Source organism: Silene latifolia, chromosome Y (assembly GCF_048544455.1).
Source record: "Silene latifolia isolate original U9 population chromosome Y, ASM4854445v1, whole genome shotgun sequence".
Taxonomy (NCBI): Eukaryota; Viridiplantae; Streptophyta; class Magnoliopsida; order Caryophyllales; family Caryophyllaceae; genus Silene; species Silene latifolia.
Window position 1 is genome coordinate 10,127,599 of NC_133538.1, and position 27,555 is coordinate 10,155,153.

Genomic DNA, 27,555 nt, shown 5'->3' on the forward strand with positions numbered 1-27,555 from the left:
CCGCTTTTATATAACTTATTGAGAGAAGTCAATTAAGAGGAATGCCTAGTGAAGATCCACATCTTCACATGGAAACTTTTTGTGATTATTGTGAAGCCATTTCTCAAACGGGGATAACTCAAGACCAAATTCGATGGGTGTTGTTTTCTTTTTCCTTGATCGGAGCCACGAAGCAATGGTTAAAGAGTCTATAGAAGACCACTCTTGGCATCAATTCATGAAAGAAACTAGTACTTGCCTTTTATAAGAAGTTTTAACCTTCGGAGAAAACCAACATACTAAGGACCAAAATCACCGGGTTTAAGCAAATAGATGAAGAGTCTCTATATGACGCTTAGGAATGATTTAAAGCTACTTGTCGCACTTGCCCTCATCATGGGCTAACCGAGTGGTTTTTGGCCGAACAATTTTGGAAAGGGTTGTATGAAGATTAAAGAAATGTGCATAACATGAGTTCTAATGGAAGGTTTACCGAAGTGGATGATTGTGACACCCCCATACTCTGAGTGCCTTACCAGGACCACTCAGGTATAAAGATGTCACCATCTCGGTTTCCCGAAGCAATGATAATCAAAAGACAATAAAGAAACAACATTTAAATAGTATAAAGTTTAGTGAATATTCTATCCAAAACCAACTGATAAAAATACGGTTACATGTTCTTAAACCAACTGATGATCAACTAAATAAAATGTCTGACAAACTATCAAGCTACAGCGGAAGACTCTATCATCTCGTGGTGACTCATCCCGGCTAGCCCATATTTCTCGACTCATACCTGCTCAACAACTGCTCACCATCCCCGCATGGATCACCACAGTTTTTAAAAACAAAGACGGGGTCAGTACTAATCACACAATCATATATATAATCACTATAAGACAGAAACCAACACATCTCAACCATCACATAACCCAAACTTCATAATCACTCCTCATCACTGAAGAGTACCCGTCGCAACAGGTTACTCCACTTCGCCAGTGGGGGACCACAGCTGTTCCCACCTAAGCCCCGCTCATACCATAGAGCGCATAACCCAAAACCATTAATGTGCACATACCTTCTGTGGCGGGTTCCACAGAAGGCAAATAATGGGCGTGAAGCCACTCCCGCAAGTGACCCCACTCAGCCAGGGATGCACCCCGAATACCATAGACAGATACAAACAATTACAACTATCAACAGTAACCAATTCCCACAACCGTCACAATACTAATACGATATTATACAACAATTCACAACCAACAACCAACACATTATGTAACTAATATTGAGTAGGGAAACCCTACCTGGAATGCAACACACGCAGATGATCTCAACAGCTGTATCAAAAAGCCTCCTCTAAGAATCCTCCTCCTAACATATCATCACATAATCACTGACCATACAAAAACTAACATAAATCCCCAATCTCCCAAATTAGGGTTTAAACAAACTTGATTAAATAATATAAAATCGGTACGTAGATCTTACCCTCGACGCAAGGATCACAAAGATATAAAGAACGATGAAATCCGACCTCTCAAGCTCCGGGATTTGTCAATAACACGGATGAATGCGAAGAACGTAACTTAAATCTCTTTTCAATGTAATTAGGTTTGTAAAAGTGTATTATGAAGATGACGGAACGATTTAAATACTAATCCGTGTTATTAACAAAACCCGACAAAACATCACCCGTAAACCGGCTACTCGATCGAGTAGCTAACGTACTCGATCGAGTGCCACTTACTCGATCGAGTACCCAGGATGCTCGATCGAGTACCCTACAAGCAGAATACTTTTCTAAAAACCAAAACACCCTTACTCGACAGAGTAAGGCCCACTCGATAGAGTACCCAGAGGTTCATAAAACCGTAGTATTACAGTCTTTCCTCCTTAAAAAGAACTTCGTCCCCGAATTTCAAACCACAACAAAACAAAACATACCACCACACTCCCGACACAACAACCAAAAACAAAACTCAACATAAAAACATGCTACCAACCAAACTCAACCCGACTCAAACCACTACAAAACATACCGACACAACACAAAAAGGGTGTAAAAACTCTTTGCGATCATCTCCTACCCCCCTAAAAGAAATAAGGTTATTTCCCCGTAACCATACATACCTGATCAAAAAGGGAAGGGTAACGCTCTCTCCTGGCCTCCTCTGCCTCCCATCTAGCTTCCTCTACCTCATGATTAGACCAAAGGATCTTAAGCAAAACTGTCTCACCACTCCTACTCTTCCTAACCTTCCGGTCAAGAATCTGCTTAGGCACCTCAATATAAGACAAGGACTCATCTAGCTCTATGCTCTCTGCCTCTAACACATGTGACGGATCACTCACATACTTGCGCAATTGAGATACATGAAACACGTTATGTACCCTATCCAAAGAAGACGGTAAAGCCATACGATAAGCAACCTCTCCAACCCTGTCTAGGATCTCATATGGCCCTATGAACTTCGAACTCAGCTTGCCTCTCTTCCCAAACCTCATAACCCCACGCATAGGAGACACTTTCAGAAAAACCTTGTCCCCAACCTGAAACTCGATATCCCGGCGATGTAGATCTGCATAACTCTTTTGCCTATCCTGAGCTGCTCTCATCCTTTCCCTGATCATCTTTATCTGCTCAACCATCTCATGTACCATCTCTGGTCCTAAAACCACCGCCTCTGCACTATCATCCCAACAAATGGGACTCCTACATCTCCTCTCATATAAGGCCTCAAATGGCGCCATGCCAATACTAGTGTGATAGTTGTTGTAAGAAAACTCAATCAAATCCAACCCCTGTTCCCAGCTACCACCAAAATCCATCACACAAGCTCGTAATATATCCTCAAGAGTCTTGATTATTCTCTCAGTCTAACCATCTGTTGTAGGATGAAATGTTGTACTCATCTTCAATGTCATTCCCAAAGATTCTTGCAACTCTTTCCAAAACCTTGAGATAAACCTCGCATCTCTGTCAGATACTATGTCTTTAGGCACCCCATGTAACCTTAACACATGCTTCCGATAAGCCATAGCTAATTGTGCCTTAGTCTATGTATCTTTCATTGGCAGAAAATGAGCTGACTTGGTCAGTCGATCCACTATAACCCATATCATGTTGTTACCCTGATGACCCTTTGGCAAACCCACGATAAAATCCATAGAGATGGATTCCCACTTCCACTCAGGTACCTCAAGAGACTGAATCTTACCTTGTGGTCATCGATGTTCCCCTTTAACTCTCTGACATCTCAAACAACGGGCCATAAACTCAGCTGTTTCTTTCTTCATCCCAGGCCACCAGAACGTCTTCCTAAAGTCCTTGTACAGCTTGTCACCACCTGGATGTACCGAATATGGTGTACAATGTGCCTCTGTCATGATTGTCTTTTTCAGCTCCTCATCATTAGGGACACACCACCTCCCATCAAACCTCAAACTATCGTCTGTATGAATAGAGAATCTACACACTGTCCCTTTATCTACTCCAGCTCTCCAATCTACCATCTTAGGATCCAACACCTGTTTACCTCGAATATCATCATATAGATCAGGCTGCACTGTCAAATCTCCCAAGGCATCCCCTCTCTGCATCATATGTATCCCAAACCTCCCAACCTCATCTCTCAACCTCATCAAAGATATAGTTGTGCACAAGGAATGTACACTCTTCCTGCTCAAAGCATCTGCAACTACATTGGCTTTCCCTTCATGGTAGATAATATCCATGTCATAATCGCCAATCAACTCCATCCACCTCCTTTGTCTCATGTTCAACTCCTTTTGAGTGAAGATGTACTTGAGACTCTTGTGATCTGAGAATACCTTAAAGGTCGCCCCATAAAGTTAATGTCTCCAAATCTTGAGAGCAAACACCACTGCACCCAACTCTGACACCACTTTGTGACACCCCCCATACTCCGAGTGCCTTACCAGGACCACTCAGGTATAAAGATGTTACCATCTTTGGTTTCCCGAGGCAATGATAATAAAAAAACAATAAAGAAACAACATTTAAATAGTATAATGTTTAGTGAATACAATCCAAAACCAACTGATAAAAATACGGTTACATGTTCTTAAACCAACTGATGATCAACTAAATAAAATGTCTGATAAACTATCAAGCTACAGCGGAAGACTCTATCATCTCGTGGTGACTCATCCCAGCTAGCCCAAATGTCTCGACTCATACCTGCTCAACAACTGCTCACCATCCCCGCATGGATCACCACAGTTTTTCAAAACAAATACGGGGTCAGTACTAATCACACAATCATATATATAATCACTATAAGATAGAAACCAACACATCTCAACCGTCACATAACCCAAACTCCATAAGCACTCCTCATCACTGACTACACACTAAAATGTGTAGTCCTGCCAGAGTACCCGTCGCAACAGGTTACTCCACTCCGCCAGTGGGGGACCGCAGCCGTTCCCACCTAAGCCCCGCTCATACCATAGAGCGCATAACCAGAATCCATTAATGTGCACATCCCTTCTGTGGCGGGTTCTACAGAAGGCGAATAATGGGCGTGAAGCCACTCCCGCAAGTGACCCCTCTCAGCCAGGGACGCACCCCGAATACCACAGACAGATACAAACAATTACAACTATCAACAGTAACCAATTCTCACAACCGTCACAATACGAATACGATATTATACAACAATCAAAACCAACAACCAACACATTATGTGACTAATACTGAGTAGGGAAACCCTACCTGGAATGCAACACACGTAGACGATCTCAACAGCTGTATCAAAAAGTCTCCTCTACGAATCCTCCTCCTAACATATCATCACATAATCACTAACCATACAAAAACTAACACAAATCCCCAATCTCCCAAATTAGGGTTTAAACAAACTTGATTAAATAATCTAAAATCGGTACGTAGATCTTACCCTCGACGCAAGGATCACAAAGATGTAAAGAACGATGAAATCCGACCTCTCACGCTCCGGGATTTGTCAATAACACGGATGAATGCGAAGAACGTAACTTAAATCTCTTTTCAATGTAGTTAGGTTTGTAAAAGTGTATTATGAAGATGACAGAATGATTTAAATACTAATCTGTGTTGTTAACAAAACCCGACAAAACATCACCCGTAAACCGAGCTACTCGATCGAGTAGCTGACGTACTCGATTGAGTGCCAATTACTCGATCGAGTACCCAGGATGCTCGATTGAGTACCCTACAGGCAGAATACTTTTCTAAAAACTAAAACACCCTTACTCGACAGAGTAAGGCCCACTCGATAGAGTACCCAGAGGCTCATAAAACCGTAGTATTACAATGATAACGAAATTTAGGCCAAGATCGAAGAAGTGGCGGTCCATAACTCTCAATATAGTAGGCCAAGAAAAGCTACTAGGGGAGGGAGACATGAAGTGGACTCCGTCACACAATTGAGTGTCCACTTGGGTGCACAATTGTGCTCTCTATCGATACGATGAATTGGAAGTTTCACAAGGCCATAGCCAAGATGAATGAAGCATCTAATTCATCCAAGCATCATTCAACTCAACAAGTCAATGCAATGGCAATGACCCCTTCCATCCCAAGTTTTGTGTGTGTGTATAAATTGTGGAACTTTAGGACACGAGCAACATGAGTTTAGGGGCACAAATGAACAAGTGAATATTTTCCAAGCATACAAGAGTGGCACCCCATACTCCTACTTTTACAATGAGAACACCAAATTCCACCCAAACTTCTTAGACAAGAGTCAAAACATTCAAAACCCACAACCATTATACACCCCACCACCAATGAGAAATCCCACTCAAAGACCCTTGTACAACAAAAACCAAGGATTTCAAAGCCAAACTTCTTACAATCAATCCAATGACCAATCTTTCGATGTTAAAAAAGCGGTTTTGCTAATGCAAAAGAGTCAACAAGAATTCTTTGCTCAAATGCAAAAGGATAGTCAAGCCAAGGACATCGCTATCAACAATATCCTTGCTCATAATAAGATGTTGGAAACTCAAATGACCCAATTGGCCTCTTCGAGTTCCCAAAAGCAAAAGGGACAATTACCTCCCCATGGTAATCCCCCTACAAACATGAAATCATCAATGCCATTCAAATGAGGAGTGGTACACACTATGAGGGTATGAAGGAGCCTTTTAAAGATGATTTTATTTAGAGAAATGTCAAGTCAAAGCTTGTGATGCAAGATATAGTGTTTGATGAAAGAAAAGAATCAGAAACTTTGAAGAATAACACCAAGGTAGTAGATTCTACTACAAGCGAATCATTGAAGAAGAGGAATGAAGAGAAGAACAAAGAGGTTGAAAGAGAACCTATTGTGATTAGGATACCATTTCCAAGTCGCCAAGCCAAGCCTAAGCTTGATGAGCAACTTGGGAAATTCATGGAGATTGTTAAAAACTTGGAGGTTTTAATCCCTTTCACGGAGCTAATTACTCATGTACCGGCCTACGCAAAATACATGAAGGATATTCTTACCAATAAGAACTCCATTAGAAGGTCGGAGACCATAGCTTTTGCTGGCACAAGTAGTGCCATCATTCAAGGGAACTCCCCACCTAAGCTTAAAGATCCGGAAATCTTTTCTATCCTATGTACCATTGGTGACATTACAACTAACAAGGAACTATGTGGCTTAGGTGTTAGCGTAAGTGTCTTGCCATACTCGGTATATGAGAAGTTAGGAATGGCAAAGTTGAAGTGCACTAGCATGACATTGCAAATGACAGATCGCTCTACAAAGAAGCCACTAGGGGTTTTGGAAGACGTGTCCGTAAGAGTTGGAAAATTATTCATACCGATGAACTTTGTAATTGTGGATATGGAAGAAGATTCTAACATTCCAATCATTTTGGGAAGGCCATTTCTGTACACCGCAGGAGAGGTGATTGATGTCAAGCATGGGATGCTAACCCTTGAAGTCGGTGATGAGAAGAAGATAACCTTCAACCTTGATAAGACAGTGAGAGCTCCAAATTTGAATGATCCATGCTTTATGGTTGACCATTATAGTCGGCAATATGACAAGAAGCCGAAATCTCCATCTAAGGATCCTATCAAGGAATAAATCCCTAGTAGGAAGGACAAAGAAGTGTTACCAAATCTGAAAAAAGGAAGTTGATGACATTGAGATAAATTTATTTGGTGAGCTAGGAATTTTCCATAACAAGATAAAGGAGGAGAGCTTTAATGGCTCATTTTACATGACAAGCTACAATGAAGGCCTTGATGGCGCAGGTAACATGAAACAAGAAGTGACTATGCCTAGTCATAGTCTTTGTAACAAAGGAGGAGAGGTAAATGAAGTTAGTGGTTTATGGGATGACGAATTTGAAGGATTGATCAATCCTTATGTTGGAAATGTGATGACCCTAAACCAAGGCAACGAAGTTCCTTGTCACTACAACTTTGACATGGGCTTCTATATGAATTAGAGCTACAATGTGCCGAAATCTACTCAAGATTTCTACTATGAATGTGAACAAGCCTTTGACTACTTCTATGGGGTGCTGAGTAATATCAACAACATCCTTGCCTCGCCACCTTGACAAGGTTTAAATTGGAGGAGAGTTTGGTGGAGTCCTCCCTAAACCATCATTTGCAAATATACTAACCTCTTATTTTGTTTTCATTTAAATTCATGCATTTAAGCTTTTGCATTGCATTTATATGCTTTGTTTCATCATATTTTTGACATGAGAGCAAGTGAGGGAGGGTTACTAATTGTGTTTAAAGTGTGTAGAATGCAAAAATCAAGTGTGAGGTCGCTTATTCCTAGGCTAGACAAGCATATAGAGCGCAATCCCATACTAGGAAATTCGAGAAAGGAAGATTTGACGAGCTAAGGGAGGAGTCCCCACGAGTTGGCCTCAACTCGTGGGAGTTGGAGCCAAAAGCAAGGAAAGAGTGAACTCTGCCGTCCAGCTTGTGGGACCTTAGACGAGCTCGGGCGAGCTCCTACATGGCTCGTGGGAGCTGACACCAGCTCGGGCGAGCTCAACTTTGAAGAAAATTGTTGTGCTGCCCAGCGCGCCCGACCCCAACCCAGCTCGAACGAGCTCCCCTGCTTCAGCCTCTTATTTCACGGGATCCCCTTTCCTTCCTCATTTCTACAACACAAAACACAAACATAAAAAACCCATTCCCTCTCAAGAACATAAAACCTCAACATCAAGAAGATCAATTACTCACCCAAATTCATCATTAATCTTTGCAAGCATTCTCTTATCTAAATTAAATCATTCCCTTGTCAACAATTAAGGCTTTTAAACATCTAAATCCACCAAATTCAACCAATAATTTCTAGGGTTTGACTCAATTTCAAAAATCCCCAATTAATGATTCAAGAGCTTGAAATTGGAGGAAAGGAAGCATATTCATGCAAATCCAAGGTTTGTTGACACTAAATCTACCAAGTTTTCAAAGAGTATTCACCATGGGAAGAACAAATGGGAACAATCAAGCATAAAAAACCCAAAATTTTTCAAAAAGGCAAAAGTTTTTGGCATATAAGGCTCTAGTGGTTCATGAGAAATCAAGGGAAAATGTTGGAGCTATTGAGGAAGTCGTAACTACCACAACACCGGAGTCGAGCAACTCAAAGATTATTCGGAGGTAATTTTCCCTGATAATGCTCATAAGCAAGTCTTTGAATCCCTTAGCAAAAAGAAGTTTATTGCTATTAAATTTGTTTGCCAAGAGACCTCGACCAAATTGGGTGTGCTTGACCAAACTAAAGCATTTTACGAGTCAATGGGTTTGTCTACTATCTTTGAAATGAATGAATTGACATACCCTTCCTCACCTTGGAATTCATTAGTTCTTTAAAGATGTATAAGGTTGAGACTCGAAACTATGTTGAATTCCGACTCGAAAATCAATCAAGAAGGATGTCAAGGTTAACTTTTGGTTAGGTGTTTGGGCTTGATTCCTAATTGATGCGTGTCCTAAATATGTTGTTTTACACCCTATTTTACACGCATTTCAGAGCTCAAATATGTAGTTTATGCTACTATTTTCCCATTTCCGTCTACTTTTGTGTTTTTGTACAATATTGCAGAAATGAGAAGAATTCAGCGGAAATCAAGCCGAATCCGTCCCCGAGTACTTGGCATTGCATTTGACATGGAGTAAAGACTCGGGAAGCAAACTTGGTGCGCGTATCGAGGCCTGAAAGACGAATTCACAAAGCTTTTGAAGCCAAGTACCTGTTGAAGTGTTCGATAGACTGGTGCTTTCAGTCGATCGACCAGCGTGCGATTTACAGAAGCTGCTGTTCAGCACATCTCAGTCGATCGACCGGTCCCATTGGTCGATCGACCAAACCGCTAATCTGACGGGAATTAAAATACGAGAAAGCCCAATGTAATTAGGTTTTAGGAAATAAGAATCACGTTATATTCCTATATAACGTAACACTATTATGAAGTCATTATCATCGAATATTAGGGAAAAATCTAGGGTTCAATATCAAGTTTAGTTTAGAATTCTTAATCATCGAATACAATTTATTTTCGTTCGTGCTTTGGATCCTTCTTCCTGCTTTCACCTGGTAATTTTAATTCCATAATTTCAGTTTACTCTTTATTTAGTTCATAGTTAGAATTGCTAGTTTAGAATTCCCAAAGCCGAGTTATCGTTTTATGTTAGTTAAATATTTAGTTATTTCTATCATGAATTCAGTAGCTTTGTTTGTTAACCTTATTGTTGTTTCTATTATAATCATGAGTAGCTAAATCATTCGTGCTAGGATGTAGGGAATCTGTAGTGTAGGCGGCATAATCTTCATAGACCTGAATCGCGCCATGGTCGATCGATCGGCTTACCTTACGGTCGATCGACCAAGCTCATGTGAGATTAACCTCGTTTTAATTAATTTAATTGCTAAATTTGACGAATCGAGTGCACGCGACTAGTTGAATGCTTAGGAATTGACCGACCCGATAAGATCGAAAGATAGGGGAGGGAAATAGACTACCTAATTAAGACGACTAAATTAATAAGGTCGAGAGATAAGTTAATTTAGACTTTTAAATCACTTTTCGGGACGAGAGTCAGCACTAGTGATATTAGGGACCCGTAGCTAGATCGAAAGATGCTACCTGTTAAGTGTGGACCGAGAGGACCTTTTATTTTCCCGTCTCACGTGATTTTTTCAGACTTACCTAGTATTCTGTCGCCTAAACTACAGTGAACCGACCATCTTAGCATCCCTTTAAATATTTGATTTCATCCAGTTTCTTTTATCACTCGTTTATTTACTTTAGTTATAGAACAATTCAAAACAAACCCCCACACATTTGTTACCTTAGACTAAAATCGACAGACTATTAATTGCATCGCCTCTCGTGGTTCGACCACATTGCCGCTATCTATAGTAGTAGTTTGGAAATTATAAATCTATCTTTGGTACTCTACGACGGTATCAAATTTTGGCGCCGTTGCCAGGGAGGCAATTGTTTAATTTTTAGTAGTTTTTATTTAGTCTCTATCTTAATTTAAGGGACATCTGTTCCTTAAACTTTTCTCATATTCTACTTGTAGTTTCCTCTTATGCACAGATCACAGGCTGGTAAATTGAGACCATTAGATCCTGAGATCGAAAGGACTTTGCGCGAGTTGAGACGATCATCTAGAGTATTGCCGACAGAGGAAGAGATGAGTACTCTGTCCAGTTACTACGAGAACGAGCTAATTGAGGAGGATCCACCTTCATCTCCTGTTTCTACTTCCTCAGCTGAGACCGTTACATCTCCAGATATGCCTGAAGAAGAAAGTATAGCCAGTCACTCCGAGCCAAAAGCTGAGAATCTCTATAAGGGATTCGCGTTTCCAGCCGGGACGGAAAGGAAATTCGAGCCAAAATCGTCTTATATTAACTTGGTTGAGAGAAACCAATTTGGGGGAGCTGGAAATGAAGATGCAGCTAAATATATGGAGACATTCATTGACTACTGATGTTCCATACCCCCACCAGCAGGTGTGACCCAGGACCAGGTGAAGGAGACGATGTTCATATTCTCGCTTCGTGATGCAGCAAGGGAATGGTACCGAGATTTGGATCGAGCTGTTAACGGGATTACTGATTAGAATTCACTGGCCCTAGCATTTTACAAGAAATTTTTCTCTGCCTCGAAGACCAATGCGATTAGAGCTCAGATCACGAGCTTTAAACATGGTCCTGATGAAGATATTCACGAGGCATGGGTCCGTTTCAAGAGACTAGTGCGAACCATTCCGCACCATGGGTTTGAGAAATGGTTTTTGTGCAACCAATTCTACAATGGTCTTTATGACGATCAAAGAGCTATCCTAGATGTTGCAGCTAATGGGAGATTTCAAGAAAATAGCGGTGAGACAAAAGGGTGGAAAATCATTGATGACATTACTATACATAAAGCTGAGCATGGAAATTCTAGAGGAAATCAGAGAAGATCGGCCGAATCTCTTGCTGTAGCTGCAATAGAAGCCCTTACTGAAAGATTTGACAAGATAGATTTTGGGGAATCTCAAAAGGGAGGTATATATAAAGTTAATGTAGTTTCAGACGGTCCCTTTACATGAAAAAGATGTGGTGCAGAGGGACATGTTTTGGGATTTTGTACCAGCTCGAATGAAATATGTGCTGCCTTTCAACATTATAGGCAAACTGGCACTTATCCCGATCCCTCCAATGTCCACCCCAATTTGAGGTGGACTAACCATAATGTCCTTAATCCCGGTCCACAGCAGCAGCAGCAGAGTTATGTGCCCCCTCATAAACAGCAGCAATTTCAAAGGCCTCCTTATGTCCCGCAACAGCAACAATTTCAAAGTCCTGACATTTCTGAGTTGAAAAACATGGTTCAAAATCTGTCGGGTTTGCTGCAAAAGGAGTCTCAAGCTAGAGAGACTTCTACAAAAATGTTGGAGAGTCAAATTGCTCAACTGGCAAGCAAAAGTGCAACTCGAGTTCCGGAGCAATTACCGTCGCAGCCGGATCAAAAAGAGACCCTAAATGCTATCACTTTGTGGAGTGGGTCTACCCTTGATGGGCCCGCTATGGTCGAAGATGTCACTGAAAAAGATGAGGCGGAACCGAGCAAGAAAAAGGCCGTAGTGAACAGAAGCAAGAAAAAGACGATCAGCAGGTATATCAGTCGATCGACTACCATACCCGGTTGATCGACCAGTCCGCGAAACAGTACAGCTTCTGGTTCTGAGGAAGTCAGTCGATCGACTGACCAACCTGGTCGATCGACTGAGGATGCTGCTGATCGTGAACCTTTTCGTCCTCCAATACCAGATAACTTGAGGGACCGCTTGTTTCGGGGTACGACAACTCCGAAATTATTAAGGCAAGATCCAAATGCTGATGGGTCTGTTCCGGTTCCAAAATATGACCCAATGACGATTAATGGTTCATTCTTGAGGCGGTCTGAAGAAGGTTCGAGCTACAACATGGACAAAGTAGTGGATTTTTAGCCTAAGTCCACTGATGTTTGTATGAGAGACCTAGAGGAGAGGGCTAAGTTGCTTCTTACAACCCCTTATCCAGAGAGATTGGTGCCGACAAAGGAACAGGTATCATTTAACAAATTTGAAAATGTTATTCGTAGTTTAAATGTGCAAGTTCCTTTCCTTGAATTAGTTAATCAAGTGTCTGCTTACACGAAATTTATGAAGCAGCTTTTGTCTAAAAAGAAGTCACTTGATACTGTGCAATCTGTCGCACTAACTGAGGAGTCATGTTCTTATTTGACTCATACTGCACCTCATAAGCTAACAGACCCAGGTAGTTTTTCAGTCCCATGTAATATTGGCACCTTTTCTATTGAGAAGGCCTTGTGTGATCTAGGGGTCAGTATTAGTGTTATGCCTTTGAGTCTTGCTAAGAAATTGAAATTGACTAGGTTTGCAGTCACTAACATGATAGTACAGATGGTTGATCGTTCTGCGGTCCAGCCTATAAGAGTTTTAGAGGATATTCCTGTGCAAATAGGAAAGTTCTATTTCCCAGTTGACTTCGTTGTACTAGATATACCCGAGGATGATCACATTCCTATCATTTTGGGTAGACCATTTCTGCACACTGCTGGTGCAGTTATAGATGTTGGCTCAGGAACATTGACCTTTAAAGTAGGGAAACAGTCCATTGTTTTTGCCCAGACAGCTAAGAAGAAAGATCCTATGTGGCCAGTCACTTGTAATACGATTTCTGAGAAGAAATCTTATTTTGTGCTTTCTGATATGCCTGCCCCTATGCCTACTCCTGTTATAACCCTCCGTCCCTGATTGGGAGCAAATTAGAGGAAGATTCTTCTGTTTTAGATATTGCAGGAAATGGTTTGGGGAAGTTAGAGTCGTTTATTGCTCCAACTGTGAAGGAGCCAATCGTTCAAAGAGGCGGCCTAGGATGTCTTAGCTATAGTACAGATGAGGAGCCAGTTAAGGTGACGGAGTCCGATTTGGATGTCGTTGAGCCAGACGAGGTCATTGATTGGGAAGATGTTAGAGAGGTTGATCCGTTGAGTTCTGCGGATATTGGGATTGATAGGAGTGCAGCTCAGAAGATGAGCACTGTAGAGGCTTCTTCTTGTAGTCAGAAGCCGAGCAAGTGGGCCATTCTGTGGCCATTCTTGATCAACTATTAGTTCATTAAGGCTTTTCTAAAAAGACATTTTATTGCTTTTATTAGACTTTTTATTGTTTTGGTTTGCGTGAGACTTCGCTTTAATAAGTTTGCTTAGGATTTTAAAGACTTTAGACTTTTACTTCGGGCTTTGCGCAATTTTAGGCGCGTTATTATGTGCATTTGCAGGTTCATAGATCACATTAGCTCAATTTATTGAGCTAATTAGACGAAATCAGAAACTTACAGCAGGTTTCTCAGTCGATCGACTGGCCTGAGTGGTCGATCGACTGACTGCTAAAGCTACAGGAGCTTCTGTTCATGTCATCCTGGTCGATCGACTGGATGCTATGGTCGATCGACCATGTTCACTGCTGTACCTGTTATCGATCATTCCCCTGATGTGTTTGGTCGATTTGCGGAGTTGAGGGAGTCTTTTCTCCACTTTGTTCTCCGATTTATTTCTATTTTCTTCCGTTTTCTTATTTTGCACATAATTTTCCGTTTCGTAAATTGCTTTCTCGGAATTACGCGCGGTACTTTTGTCTCTTTTCAGGTACCTATGGTAGCACTGCTGGCTACTGATAAGATCGAAAGATAGGCGAGGGAAATAGACTACCTAATTAAGACGACTAAATTAATAAGGTCGAGAGATAAGTTAATTTAGACTTTTAAATCACTTTTCAGGACGAGAGTCAGCACTAGTGATATTAGGGACCCGTGGCTAGATCGAAAGATGCTACCTGTTAAGGGTGGACCGAGAGGACCTTTTATTTTCCCGTCTCACGTGATTATTTCAGACTTACCTAGTATTCTGCCGCCTAAACTACAGTGAACCGACCATCTTAGCATCCCTTTAAATATTTGATTTCATCCAGTTTCTTTTATCACTCGTTTATTTACTTTAGTTATAGAACAATTCAAAACAAACCCCCACACATTTGTTACCTTAGACTAAAATCAGACAGCTATTAATTGCATCGCCTCTCTGTGGTTCGACCCTGATTGCCGCTATCTATAGTAGTAGTTTGGAAATTATAAATCTATCTTTGGTACTCTACGACGGTATCACCAATGGTAATTCTTTAAGAAACCCCCTAAATTTGATGATAATGCGATTTGGAAAGCGATTTCCGGTCGCGATTTCACCACCTTTAGGGAGTGCCATGCCTTTCATGCACACCATCTGGGCATACGGTATTGGCACCGAGAAATTGCAAAAACCCAACTCGCAAGAAAAGAAGCAAATCTTTTTACGGAGTTAGACCTTGCTTACCTCGAGTCACATCTAAATGTCCATGGGAATTACAAGAGCAATTACGATATCCTCCAATTGTTGTTGGAAAGATAGAGGGATATCCAAATTGGGAAGGATAACACGACCTATATAGGAAATGGAGGTTTGATCACCAAGTTAGCAAAGCACTTTAATCCGAGCTTCAATGAGAACAAGACCTATAAACCGGTTAAAGGAGGCAATCTTCTTGATATGAGAATGCTAGCTCACAAGTTCCATTGGGTACACCATCACAATACGACCCAGGAATATGAGTGGCTCATCAAAGATGTCAATTCTATGATCTTGCCAAGCAAAATTTGCCGTATATCCGTGCGCCGAGGTAACTATCTTCTTCCCATTTCTTGCTATGCAAAGTCAATTCTTAAAAAGCAACAAGCACCCCAGGAAGATTCCTCCACTCTTGTTGTACGGCCCTACCCTTTGACTTTGAAGATTTTACCGTTAATGACCGGCCCAAATGTTGTTGAAAGCAATGATTACTTGAGGAAATTAATGAAGCATATCCATAAGGAGGCATACAAGGATAGGGTAAATGCCGACCAAGATAAGGGGGAAGAAAGTGAAAGTGATGAAAACAATGGTGATGATTCTAGCCCCGTGGAAGAGAGCGGTGACGAGGTCACCATAAGTAATTGTTGTTGATGGCGGTGGAAAAGTGATGGCAAAAGGAGGATGATACACTAGGCGATAATGGCTCCCATAGAATTGTTCTCTTGGTACCATTGTGAGTTTCCTACCTCTCCTTTAGCTTCACTTTGTAGACACCTCGTTTCTACACCTCCCGCCAACCACCCATTCATGATTGGGCCGCATGTCTGACTATGCGGAGCGATTTATGATATTCATAAGTTCATCGACACGTGATAGCTTAAATAGTCGAGTCAACCTTATGGTCGTCATCTACGCGCCGATAAGGTCATTTTGACAGTAATTAGTGTTCATTTGGAGTCCGGGTAAAAAACCGCTTCCATTTTCTAAACCGTCTAAAACCTGAGTCGGAATGTTCTTAAATTTGTCGGAGTAATATTCATAAATTTTATCTATTATCACATCTTCCCTAATTAACTACGCTAAATAAGACCTTCAATAACGGTCAGATAATACAGTTACCGTTATTAAATAGAAACACGGAACCGTTATTGCAAAGACTGTTGTTAAATATATACCACGGTTGTATACAAACACGCGATCATTATATAACATCAATAACGGATCTATAATACCGTTATCACAACTCAAGAACCGTTACAAAAGTGTTGTTAAATATGTTTATGGCAATGGGTATACTTTTAAGAAACTGTTTGTTAAATATTAATAACGGTTTCAAACCCGTTGTCCTAGTTTACTATTGACAACGGTTTAGTTGTTCCAAAATCGTTGTTAAATATTATCTATGATAACGGTTCATTTCGTTATCTTATTTAATTAAATGTCAAAATTTAACAACGGTTTTATTGCGTGCTAAACCGTTGTTATATTTATCAATTGACTACAGTATTTAACCGTTATCTCTTTTTATTAATGACCGTTCTTCTTAAATTAACCGTTGTAAAAGTTTTGAACTCGACAACGGTTATCGTTCGTTATCTTATATTTTTGGAGGTTTGAATGGGAGGGAAAAGATGTCAACGGTTATTTATCTAAATAAAACCGTTGTCAAATAATTATTTGCAACGGGTTGTTTTTAACCGTTATCGTTTTTAATTATTTTTGTTCTTTTTTAAAAATGATTTTAGCTTGTTCTAGCAGCTGCTGAAATGCTATTTTTTCAGCAGCGTTTGTAGCAGCTGCTGGAATGCTATTTTTCAGCTGTTGCTGCTGAAAATATAGCATTCCAGAAGCTGTGCACTGCAAAAATTCAATCCTGCATCAAAATATTACACCCCGTGATCAATTAAACCCAGGTTCAAAACAGTACAAACAGCTTGATTAAAAGCCAAAACACAACTTTCTCAAAAAAACAAAAGAAGCCAATACACAATGGTTCTGTATATACACACACACGTACATAAAGCATGAGCAAACTATTGAGACTCTGCTAATGAAACAACATAATTGGCCCACATATTTCTCATCTGGTTGATGTCCTCTGGCGAATATTCTGGGGCTTTGTTGAGTATTAGTGGAAACTGCAATTCAAAATATACTTAATCAAAATAAATATAATACATGGAAGTACACATAATTGAATTCAATTTACGTCTAAAATAGTTTTTAAATCACACTAACCCGCATAGGAATGGTAGAAAGTTTTGTTGGAGCTTGTGTCCTCCACAAATTAGTGTGATAACATTTATAAATCTCTTATAGGTTCACAAGGGTATAATTCGTATTTTATCAGTTGATTAACGATTACCTAATAACGGTTGGCTTGCTAGAAAGTTTGACGTTATTATCATACAGATGGCGGTGATCAACTGGTCCCTAAACGTCACACCTAAAGGATGTGTTTGAGAGATGTGATTGTATGAAAATATAATTACATTGATGCCTTATATGACTAAACAGTTAGTCACTGTGTTGATGAGACGATTATTTAATGCTGATTAAATAATATAAGCTGAGACGAATTAACTGTCAATTCGTAAATTGAATATAATAAGTTATATTTAATTAATGTATATAATGTTAGCTTGGACGAATTAATATGTTAATTTATAATTAAATGTAATCGGTTATATTTAATTAGCTAATTATAAATATGCGATATTTATAGTTAAAGTATATATTATACAATATTGTCATAATAAATTATTATCGACCGGTATTAATAACTCGACTGCAAGCTGTTGTAAGTAGACTGATTAATACGGAATAAATTAAAATGACAAGTTATAAATTATGCACTTTATATCCATTTTGTAAACTACCAAAAATAAGTAGATTTAATCATCTTATTTTGGTAGGTGGTATAACCGAAAAAAAGAGAAATTATCCTCTTAATTTCGGTGAATGGGCCGAAAATTAGAAGGAGAAAAAATATACCCTAATTACTCCTTATACTCGGTTTAAAGGAAGATTAGGGAGATCACATCTTAACCTAATTTTCTAACCTATTCTTGCCTCTCATCTAAAAACACAAAAACCGAAAACCCTAAGCAATTTTAGAGAAAATTTAGGGATCGATTCTAGCAAGAAGCAAGGGCATATCTCATATCGTCTTGGGTGTAACTGATAGGTGAATATCATTGCGATATTGTTCTTAGGCCGATTTTGCTAGGACCGAAGGTTATTTCTTATTCATCTATGATTTTGTTTATGCAATTTATTTTACGACTAGTTATCATCACAATATATTCGTTATAATCCTTAAAGTTAAAGGGATGCATACAGATAAATCCCACTAGTGGTATCAGAGCCAAGGCCACTAATTTTATTTTGATGATTTTCATAAAATTGGATGTAAACAATAAAAGGAATTTCGAAAAAAAAAATTCGGCTGAAAAAAAAATTTTTGTCGAGGAATCTTTTATTTCCCAGCCGGTTTTTGTTCTTATTTTTGATGCTATATTTCCATTTTTATTTTTCATATTATTGTTTTAATCAGTTAAAATAATTATATGAAGAATTGGTAGATGTTTGATTTAATGAAGATTAAATTATAATGGAAATGGAAATCGTCTAGTTGTTGATGATAAATTGTTTTTGCTATATTGTTTTTGGTATAAATGGTTCTAAATTGTTGTTTAGAATCATGTTTCATAAATTTACATGTTTAAATTATAAAGTGAATATGCCAATCTTGTTAATAGCAACAATAAACGATTTTGTTCATCAATATTATGTTTTTGTTTTAGGGCATTTTTGCCGCGAAAGAAAAAAAAAGGACTGTTTTAAGGGTTTGCCGGAAAAATTGGTTGAAAAAATTGGTTGTTTTTGTTGCGGTTTTGAGAATTGCCGAAAAAAAGGGAAAGAATTTTTTTTTTCTTTGGTTTTGCTTAATTGCCGAAATAAAAAAAAAATGGCTGTTTTGTTTTTTTTTATTCCAGTCGAGAGCAAAAGGAAAAAAAAACTCTGTTTTGTTTTCCCTGTTTTTTTGCCGAGACCCAAATAAAAAAAGGGTTTGTTTTTGTTTTTTTGTTTGTTTGGTTTGTTTTGGCCTAGAATGATTATACATTAAATTTACAATATATGATAAATTATTGTGAAGCGGTTCATAATTCATAGATACCTAATTATTTTAAAGAGGTTTAAAATAATGATTGGATTAAATTCATATTACAAGTTTTATGTGAATTAAGATTAAAATTAATGTGATTAATTGAGGAATTGTCACTTAATTTGATCATTTAAATAGGTGGTTTGGATAAAATTAATCTACATAATTAAAGAATTATGTCTTGTATGTTTAATTTTTTTTTAGTTGATGCATTTTATTTTAGTTGAATGAATCGTTGAATGGTTTTATTTACATATTTTTGCAATCGGTTGTAATTTGTAATACCTAGTGTGGCCTTAGTCAAATTATGTTTTCTTAATGATGGGAACATAATTGTTAATGTAATTTGAGATCTCGTATCTCCGTTTGGTTTTCTTTTATTACGGTTTTGAAATTAAAATGTAAATAGGTTTATTATGTAATTTTAAATTGTAATTTTTGAGAAGACTAAAGATGGAGATTGGAGCTCACTGCCGCTACATGGATCAAGATAGAACATCAAGACAAGCTTCTTGGGTCCAAGGATGGATTCCAAAGTTGTATTTATGTTCATTTTGATAGGATAGGCCACACTAGGACTTTATTTTGTTTTACGTTTTACCGTTCTTATTACTTTTCATTCACATGCTAGTTAATGCATCATATTCCGCCTAAAACAAAACCACCTACTAAAATGCATCAAAATTGACACATATAGGTTGTATGTTAGTTTTCATAGACATACAGATGTCACATGTTTATTAAGCCATCGCCTTAGTTTATTCATTCACGCATGCTAGATATTAGTTCACTTAAAATGAATTAAAATAAAGTTGATGGGATCTTCCTCTAAAACGTAAATTGAGATTAGTCTTTGTAAGGGCAAACAACTATGAATCCCTTCTTCGTCGGTAGGCATAATATGACCCCTTCTACGTTGGGTAAGTAGTTTGTGTTGACTTAGTTTATCTCAACATTATAGTCCGAAGAGTTTCTCGTGATTATGATGGACTAAAGATAGAATTTACAGAAATTTATCGACCAAGAATTCTAACAGTAGAATTAGCCAAAAGGTTGGCTTATCAATTTACAGATAATTGAGTCTTGGGATCATTTATATAATTCTTGAGGAAGGTCAATTGTATAAATGCATGAGTCTTCGCGTTATAACAGAATTGCATTAGACTTAAAATCAAATCGATGCATATGCTTATTATTTATTCTTCTTTTCGCAGTGTAGAACACGTTTATATTATCATTATTTACAACAAATGGCTGGAAATAACGAAATCCCAATGCCAAGTGCCACACTTGGACGCGAGTCCTGGCTGAAAGTTTTTATGGACAACATGAATCGGACACGCGATCAAGAATGACGGGTCCAACTTTGCGGATGGGAGGCAAAGACTACGGAATGCTGCCATTGCTGACGGTAAGCTCAAGTACTTAACTGAGCCAATACCGGTCAAACCAGCCCCCAATGCAGGAGTTAACGAGTCACTTGCTTATAGTGATTTCGTCATGGAAGCGGGTGCGATAAAAAAACATACTCATCTTTGCAATGGAAACCAATATGCAGAGACGCTTCATTGCCCAGGGTGCAAACAAGATTTTCACCACGCTCACTAACGAGTTCTCAAAAGCACCAAGAATCGTTACTTATGAGCATACCTGTCGCTTCTTTGATGCGAAACTCCAAAAGGGCCAACCGGTTAGCCCACGCATTCTTAACATGATTGAGAATGTCGAGAAATCGGAGGCACTTGATTGCAAAATCAGTGAGAGCATTGTCATTGACCGGATGCTTCATTCTCTTCATGATGGTTTTGCCCTTTTCAGGCCGAACTACTACATGAATGACTTAAATAAAAGTCCTCATGAGCTACACTCACTTCTCGTACAGACCGAGAAGGATATGAAATTGAGTGGGAGCATGAAGCAGGATGTTCACACGATTTCCAACAAGGGTAAAGGTAAGGGCAAAGCTCCAGGCGACCTAACTGTAGGTAAGCAAAAGTTCAAAAAGCCAGGAAACGGTAAGAGTGGGCTTGGTGAGACTAGTGGCTCACAGGGCAAGGCAAAGAGCAAGGGCGGTGACATTGAGTGCCACCATTGTCACAAGACTGGACATTAGAGGAGGAACTGTCTCGTGTACCGTGAGGACATAAAAGCAGGCCGCGTCGTTCCTGTTGGTATGTCATCTTATATTCATATGATTGAGATTAACCATGCAAGTTTCGGAACTTGGGTACTTGATACTAGTTGTGGTTCTCATCTGTGTAATCATTTGCAGGGCCTAAGAAACATCACACCTCTCGGAAAGGGTGATGTGGACCTGCGAGTCGGGAATGGAGCTAGAGTTGCTGCTGTCTCGAAGGGAACATATGTAATCCAACTCCCTAGTTGTTTTGAGTTATTTTTAAATAACTCACTATGTACCCATTTGTCTAAGAACATTATTTCGCCCGTACTTGATAAAGACGGATTTTTATTTTTAATAAAGGATAATACTAGCTATATTTTCTCTTTCAATGAAGTGATTTATGGCAAAGCGGTTTCCATGAATGGAATTTACATCTTAGATCAAACCACGGAAGTATTACACGTGAATAATAGGAAATTAAAGGTTGGTGACAAAGATCAAACCTATCTATGGCATTGTCGAATGGGACACATAAATGAGAAACGCGTAAAGAAACTCGTCGATAATGGGACTATTCCTGCATTCGATTTATCTACATATGGCACGTGTGAATCATGTCTCATTGGCAAAATGACTCGAATTTCCTTCAAAATTGTTGGAATGTGCGCTAGTGACCTATTAGGACTCATACATACTGATGTTTGTGGACCTATGTCAATTACCGCTAGAGTTGGCTATAGATATTTTATCACTTTCACGGACGATTTGAGTAGATACGGATATGTCTACTTAATGAAGCATAAAAGTGAGTCCTTTGAGAAATTCAAGGAATACCAGAACAGGGTTGAGAACCAACTGGGTAGAAAGGTTAAAGCACTCCGTTCAGATCGGGGTGGCGAATATCTTTCAAATGAGTTTGATCAACACCTTAAAGACTCAGGAATCGTTCTACGATTAACTCCACCCGAACACCTCAATTAAATGGTGTGTCCGAACGGAGAAATCGAACCTTACTTGATATGGTTCGATCCATGATGAGTCACACGGTAGTACCTAATTCATTATGGGGTTTTGCTCTTTTGTCAGCTGCTCTTATACTTAACCGAAGTCCGACTAAAGCTGTCGACAAGACTCCATATGAAATGTGGAAGGGAACGGTCCCTAACTTGTCCTTTATTCGGGTTTGGGGCTGCGAGGCTTATGTCAAGTGGAGACACGAGGATAAGCTCGGCCCGCGATCGGTCAAGACATACTTTATAGGTTATCCAAAAGGAACATTTGGTCATTACTTCTATTCGCCTACCGAACATCGAGTTTTTGTTGCGGCTAGTACGACGTTCTTAGAGAAAGAATTTCTTGAGAATAAGACAAGTAATAGAACCTTCGAGCTGTCGGAGATTCCAGAACCAACAACCGAGGAACGGATGGAGGAAGTTGTTCCTCCAACTGATGATACGGTTAATATTCCTGAGGAACCTAGGAGGTCGGGTACAGTCTCTCATCCTCCGGACAGATACATTGGTATGGTCGAGGAGAATGACGTTTTACTCCTAGTGAGTAATGAACTCGCTACCTATAAAGGTGCTATGGCCTGTTCCGACTCAAATCTATGGCTCGAAGCCATGCAATCCGAGATGGACTCCATGTATGAGAATAACGTATGGGATCTCGTTGATTTACCTAATAAGGTAAAACCTCTACAGTGCAAATGGCTTTACAAAATAAAGCGTTCTGTAGACGCGTAACCAGATACCTATAAGGCATGACTAGTGGTAAAAGGTTTCACTCAAGTGCACGGATTGCATTATGATGAGATTTTTGCACCTGTAGTCATGCTACGTTCCATTCGGATAATCTTAGCGATTTCCGCATTTCATGACTATGAAATTTGGCAAATGGATGTGAAAACAACCTTCTTAAACAGTTATTTGGAGGAAGATTTGTACATGGTGCAACCCGAAGGTTTCATAGATCCTGAACATCCTAAGAAAGTATGCAAGCTTAAGCGTTCCATTTATGGACTTAAGCAAGCTTCTCGGAGTTGGAATCATCGTTTTGACAAGGTGATAAAAGTGTATGGTTTCACTCGATCGGTCAAGGAACCATGCTTATATATAAAGTCGAGTGGGAGCAAGATTGTTTTCTTGATATTGTATGTCGATGACATACTCTTGATTGGGAATGACATTCCTCTCCTATCTTCGGTTAAAGAATGGTTGAAGAACCATTTCCAGATAAAAGATCTGGGTGAGGCACAACGCATTTTGGGAATCCGTATCTACCGAGATAGATCACGACGGACGTTATCACTTAGTCAGGAGTCTTATTTGGATATGATTCTTGAGAAGTTCAGCATGACCAACTCTAAGAAGGGGAACCTTCCAATAACCTCTGGGATGCAGTTGAGCAAGTCTCAGTCACCCACGACGCCAGAAGGGATTGAGCGCATGAGTCGTGTTCCTTATGCATCTGCAATAGGATCGATCATGTATGCCATGATATGCACACGTCCAGACGTGGCATATGCATTGACTATGACGAGTCGGTACCAAAAGAATCCAGGTGAAACACACTGGATAGCTGTTAAAAATATCCTCAAGTACCTACGGAGGACTAAGGATAGGGTATTGACTTATGGAGGCGATACTAAGCTATGCGCAATCGGTTACGCAGATGCTAGCTTCCAAACGGATCGAGATGATTCAAAATCTCATTCCGGGTTCGTCTTCACTCTTAATGGTGCTGCGGTCAGCTGGAAGAGTTCCAAACAGAGTGTTGTAGCAGATTCTACCACTGAATCCGAGGACTATGCTGCTTCGGAAGAAGCTAAGGAAGCAATATGTATGTGTCAATTCTTACAAGGACTTACGATAGTTCCTAATTTGAATGACCTGATCACCATCTATTGTGACAATAGAGGTGCCATCTTCCAGGCTAAGGAGCCAAAGTCTAGCAACAAATCTAGACATGTACATCGGAAAGCTCACCTGATCCGTGATTACGTGGAACAAGAAGAGATAGTGATTGACAAGATAGCTTCGGATGATAACATCGCGGACCCTCGCACTAAACTGTTGAATTTTTATAAGCATGAAGGGCATGTTATTTCCATGGGAATTAAACGTGTTCCTGAGTTGTAGTAGGTTATTATGGATTTGATACATTATCTTTTTCATATAGTATTAATAACTTCATCGTTTTTATAATATTTTGTTTTTCATGTGGGTTGTACTGACAACATTGAACGCCAAAAAGTGAACTGAATTACATTATATTTTGTTATGTCCGTAATCGCCTTAATGAGCTGATAACTCTGGCTATTATATTGTGCAGTCGATTGATGGTGGTTTCAACGGGCCATAAGTCAATCGGTTGACTGATCGATCACAGATGCGAGATTATAACGATACCTCGTAGGACAAATTTTTGTGACAACGTAATGGAGTCCTAAATGTTTAAAAATATTCAGTGCCAGGTCGTGGATAGGACATCTATTGTGTTCCTAGAGTCAATTTTTTTGACTATCGAATGTCTCTTGAGATTAAGGCAGTTTTTGGGTGACTTTGGTTTCTTTCTCACGGTCTGCCGTAACTGGAGGCTAAGTAGATTTTTTCTGGGTCATTTCATACTGTGCTTATATCTGCATGATTCGAGGTGAGGAAAATATCCAACCTTTATCAGGTATAGTTATTTCTCAGGGCCACTCGAGGAGTTGTAACTGAAATGCATGGCCATGCTCGAATGATGATTCGTTTATCAGTTAAGTTACTCTCTAGTCGGTGAAACCACTCTTGATACAAATCACTTGTAAAATACGACCTTTGTGAATACGTATTTTGCAATTTGTTTTACATTGGGGTTTGCCAAAGAGTCAACAGGGAACAACATGATATGGGTAATAGTGGATCGACTAACCAAGTCAGCTCACTTTGTGCCAATGAAAGATACATGGACTAAAGCACAATTAGCTATGGCTTATCGGAAGAATGTGCTTAAGCTACATGGAGTCCCTAAGGACATAGTATCTGACAGAGATGCGAGGTTTATCTCAAGGTTTTGGAAAGAGTTGCAGGAATCTTTGGGAACAACTTTGAAGATGAGTACAACATTTCATCCTGCGACAGACGGTCAGACTGAGAGAACGATCAAGACTCTTGAGGATATGTTACGAGCTTGTGTGATGGACTTTGATGGTAGCTGGGAAAAGAGGTTGGATTTGATAGAGTTTTCTTACAACAACAGCTATCACACTAGTATTGGCATGGCACCGTTTGAGGCTTTATATGGGAGAAGATGTAGGAGTCCGATTTGTTGGGACGACAGTCTTTGAGGCAAAGGGTTCTAGGACCAGAGATGGTACATGAGATGGTTGAACAGATTAAGATGATCAGGGAACGGATGAGAGCAGCTCAGGATAGGCAAAAGAGTTATGCAGATCTACATCGCCGGGATATAGAGTTTCATGTTGGGGATAAGGTTCTTCTGAAAGTGTCTCCTATGCGTGAGGTTATGAGATTTGGGAAGAAAGGCAAGCTGGGTCAGAAGTTCATCGGGCCTTATGAGATCTTAGAGCGGGTTCGAGAGGTTGCATATCGTCTGGCTTTACCATCTGCATTAAAAAGAGTGCATAATGTGTTTCATGTATCTCAGCTGCGGAAGTATGTGAGTGACCCGTCACATGTGTTAGAGGCAGAGAGCTTAGAGCTAGATGAGTCCTTATCATATCTTGAGGTCCCTAAGCAGATTCTTGGCCGGAAGGTTAGGAAGACTAGGAGTGGTGAGACAGTTTTGCTTAAGATCCCTTGGTCTAACCACGAGACTGAGGAAGCTACATGGGAGGCAGAGGAGGCCATGAGAGAGCGTTACCCTTTCCTTTTTGATTAGGTATGTATGGTTACGGGGATGTAACCTTGTTTCTTTTAGGGGGGTAGGAGATGATCGCGAAGAGTTTTAAGAGTTTTTTTATACGCTTTTTATGTTGTGTCGGTATGTTTGTTGTGGTTGAGTCGGGTTGAGTTTGGGTTAGTAACATGTTTTATGTTGAGTTTTGTTTGGTTGTTGAGTCGTGAGTGTTGTAGTGTGTGTCTTTGTTTTGTTGTGGTTTGAACTTCGGGGACGAAGTTCTTTTTAAGGAGGGAAGACTGTAATACTACGGTTTTTTGAGTCTGTGGGTACTCTATCGAGTAGGCCTTACTCTGTCGAGTAAGGGTGTGTTGCGTATTAAAAATAGTTTCTGACCTGTTGGGTACTCGATCGAGTAACGTTGATACTCGATCGAGTAAGGGGGCACTCGATCGAGTACCTCAGCTACTCGATCGAGTAGCCGGTTTACGGGGTGATGATTTGTCGGGTTTTGTTAATAATGCGATTAAGTATATAATTACTTCCGTCACTTTTCTTTAAACACTTTTACAACCTAATTGCTTTTAAAAAGAGAAATCAAACTACGTTCTTCGCATCAATCGCATTGTTGATAAATCCCGGAGCTTGGAAGGTCGGTTTTTACCTTTCTTTATACCTTTGTGATCCTTGCGTCTAGGGTAAGATCTACGTACCGTTTTTATAGTATTTCGTTAAAGTTGGTTAAACCTTAATATTGGGATTTGGGGGTTTTGTTGTATTTCGTCATTGGTAGTGATTATATGTTTGTATGTTAGGAGGAGGATTCGTAGAAGAAGCTTTTTGATATCAGCTGTGAGACCGTCTGATTGTGTTGCTTTCCAGGTAGGGTTTCCCTACTCAGTATTAATCCCATAATGCATTGTTGGTGTTGTGTGATTGTTGAATATTATTGTATTCGTATTGTGACGGTTGTTGGTTTTGATTGCTGCTTAATGGTTATGATTGTTTGTCTCTGATTCTCGAGATGCGTTCTCGGCTGAGTGGAGTCACTTGCGAGAGTGGCTTCACGCCCTAGTTTCACCCTCCGTGGAACCCGCCACGGGAGGGGATGTGCACATTAATGGGACAGGGTTATCGCTCGGTATGATGAGCGGGGATTTGGTGGGTACGGGCCGTGGTCCCCAACGCGGCGGCTGGTCTAGTGGACAGTCGGTGACGGAGATTGATTGGAGTGGGTGTGATTGTGTGTGTGACGTTTGAGCTGCTTGTTTACTGTGTTGTTGGTTTATATAAATTGTGTGATTAGTACTGACCCCGTTTAATGTTTTAAAAACTGTGGTGATCCATTCGGGGATGGTGAGCAGTTATTGAGTAGGTATGAGTCGAGTTACTAGGATAGCTGAGATGTGCCACCGTCTGATGATAGAAGTCTTCCGTTGTAGCTTTAGTAGTTTAATAAACATTTCATTTAGTTGATTAGACAGTTGGCTTTAAGAACTTGTATTCGTATTTTGGATTT

General features: G+C 39.7%; 1 protein-coding gene and 1 non-coding gene across 2 annotated transcripts; one reads left to right on the plus strand and one right to left on the minus strand.

Moving 5' to 3' along the window:
* Positions 1-275: 275 nt before the first annotated feature.
* On the minus strand, positions 276-382 carry LOC141635635 (small nucleolar RNA R71). Its single transcript, XR_012540308.1, has one exon. It is a non-coding gene; the product is annotated as a small nucleolar RNA R71 (small nucleolar RNA).
* A 6,004-nt stretch (positions 383-6,386) lies between these two features.
* On the plus strand, positions 6,387-7,070 carry LOC141627578 (uncharacterized). Its single transcript, XM_074440815.1, has one exon. The coding sequence runs from the start codon at positions 6,387-6,389 to the stop codon at positions 7,068-7,070; it is 684 nt and encodes a 227-aa protein (XP_074296916.1).
* Positions 7,071-27,555: the final 20,485 nt, after the last annotated feature.

Coding starts and splice junctions, on each gene's coding strand:
- LOC141627578 (XM_074440815.1), top strand. CDS start 6,387: ATGGAGATTGTTAAAAACTTGGAGGTTTTAATCCCTTTCACGGAGCTA.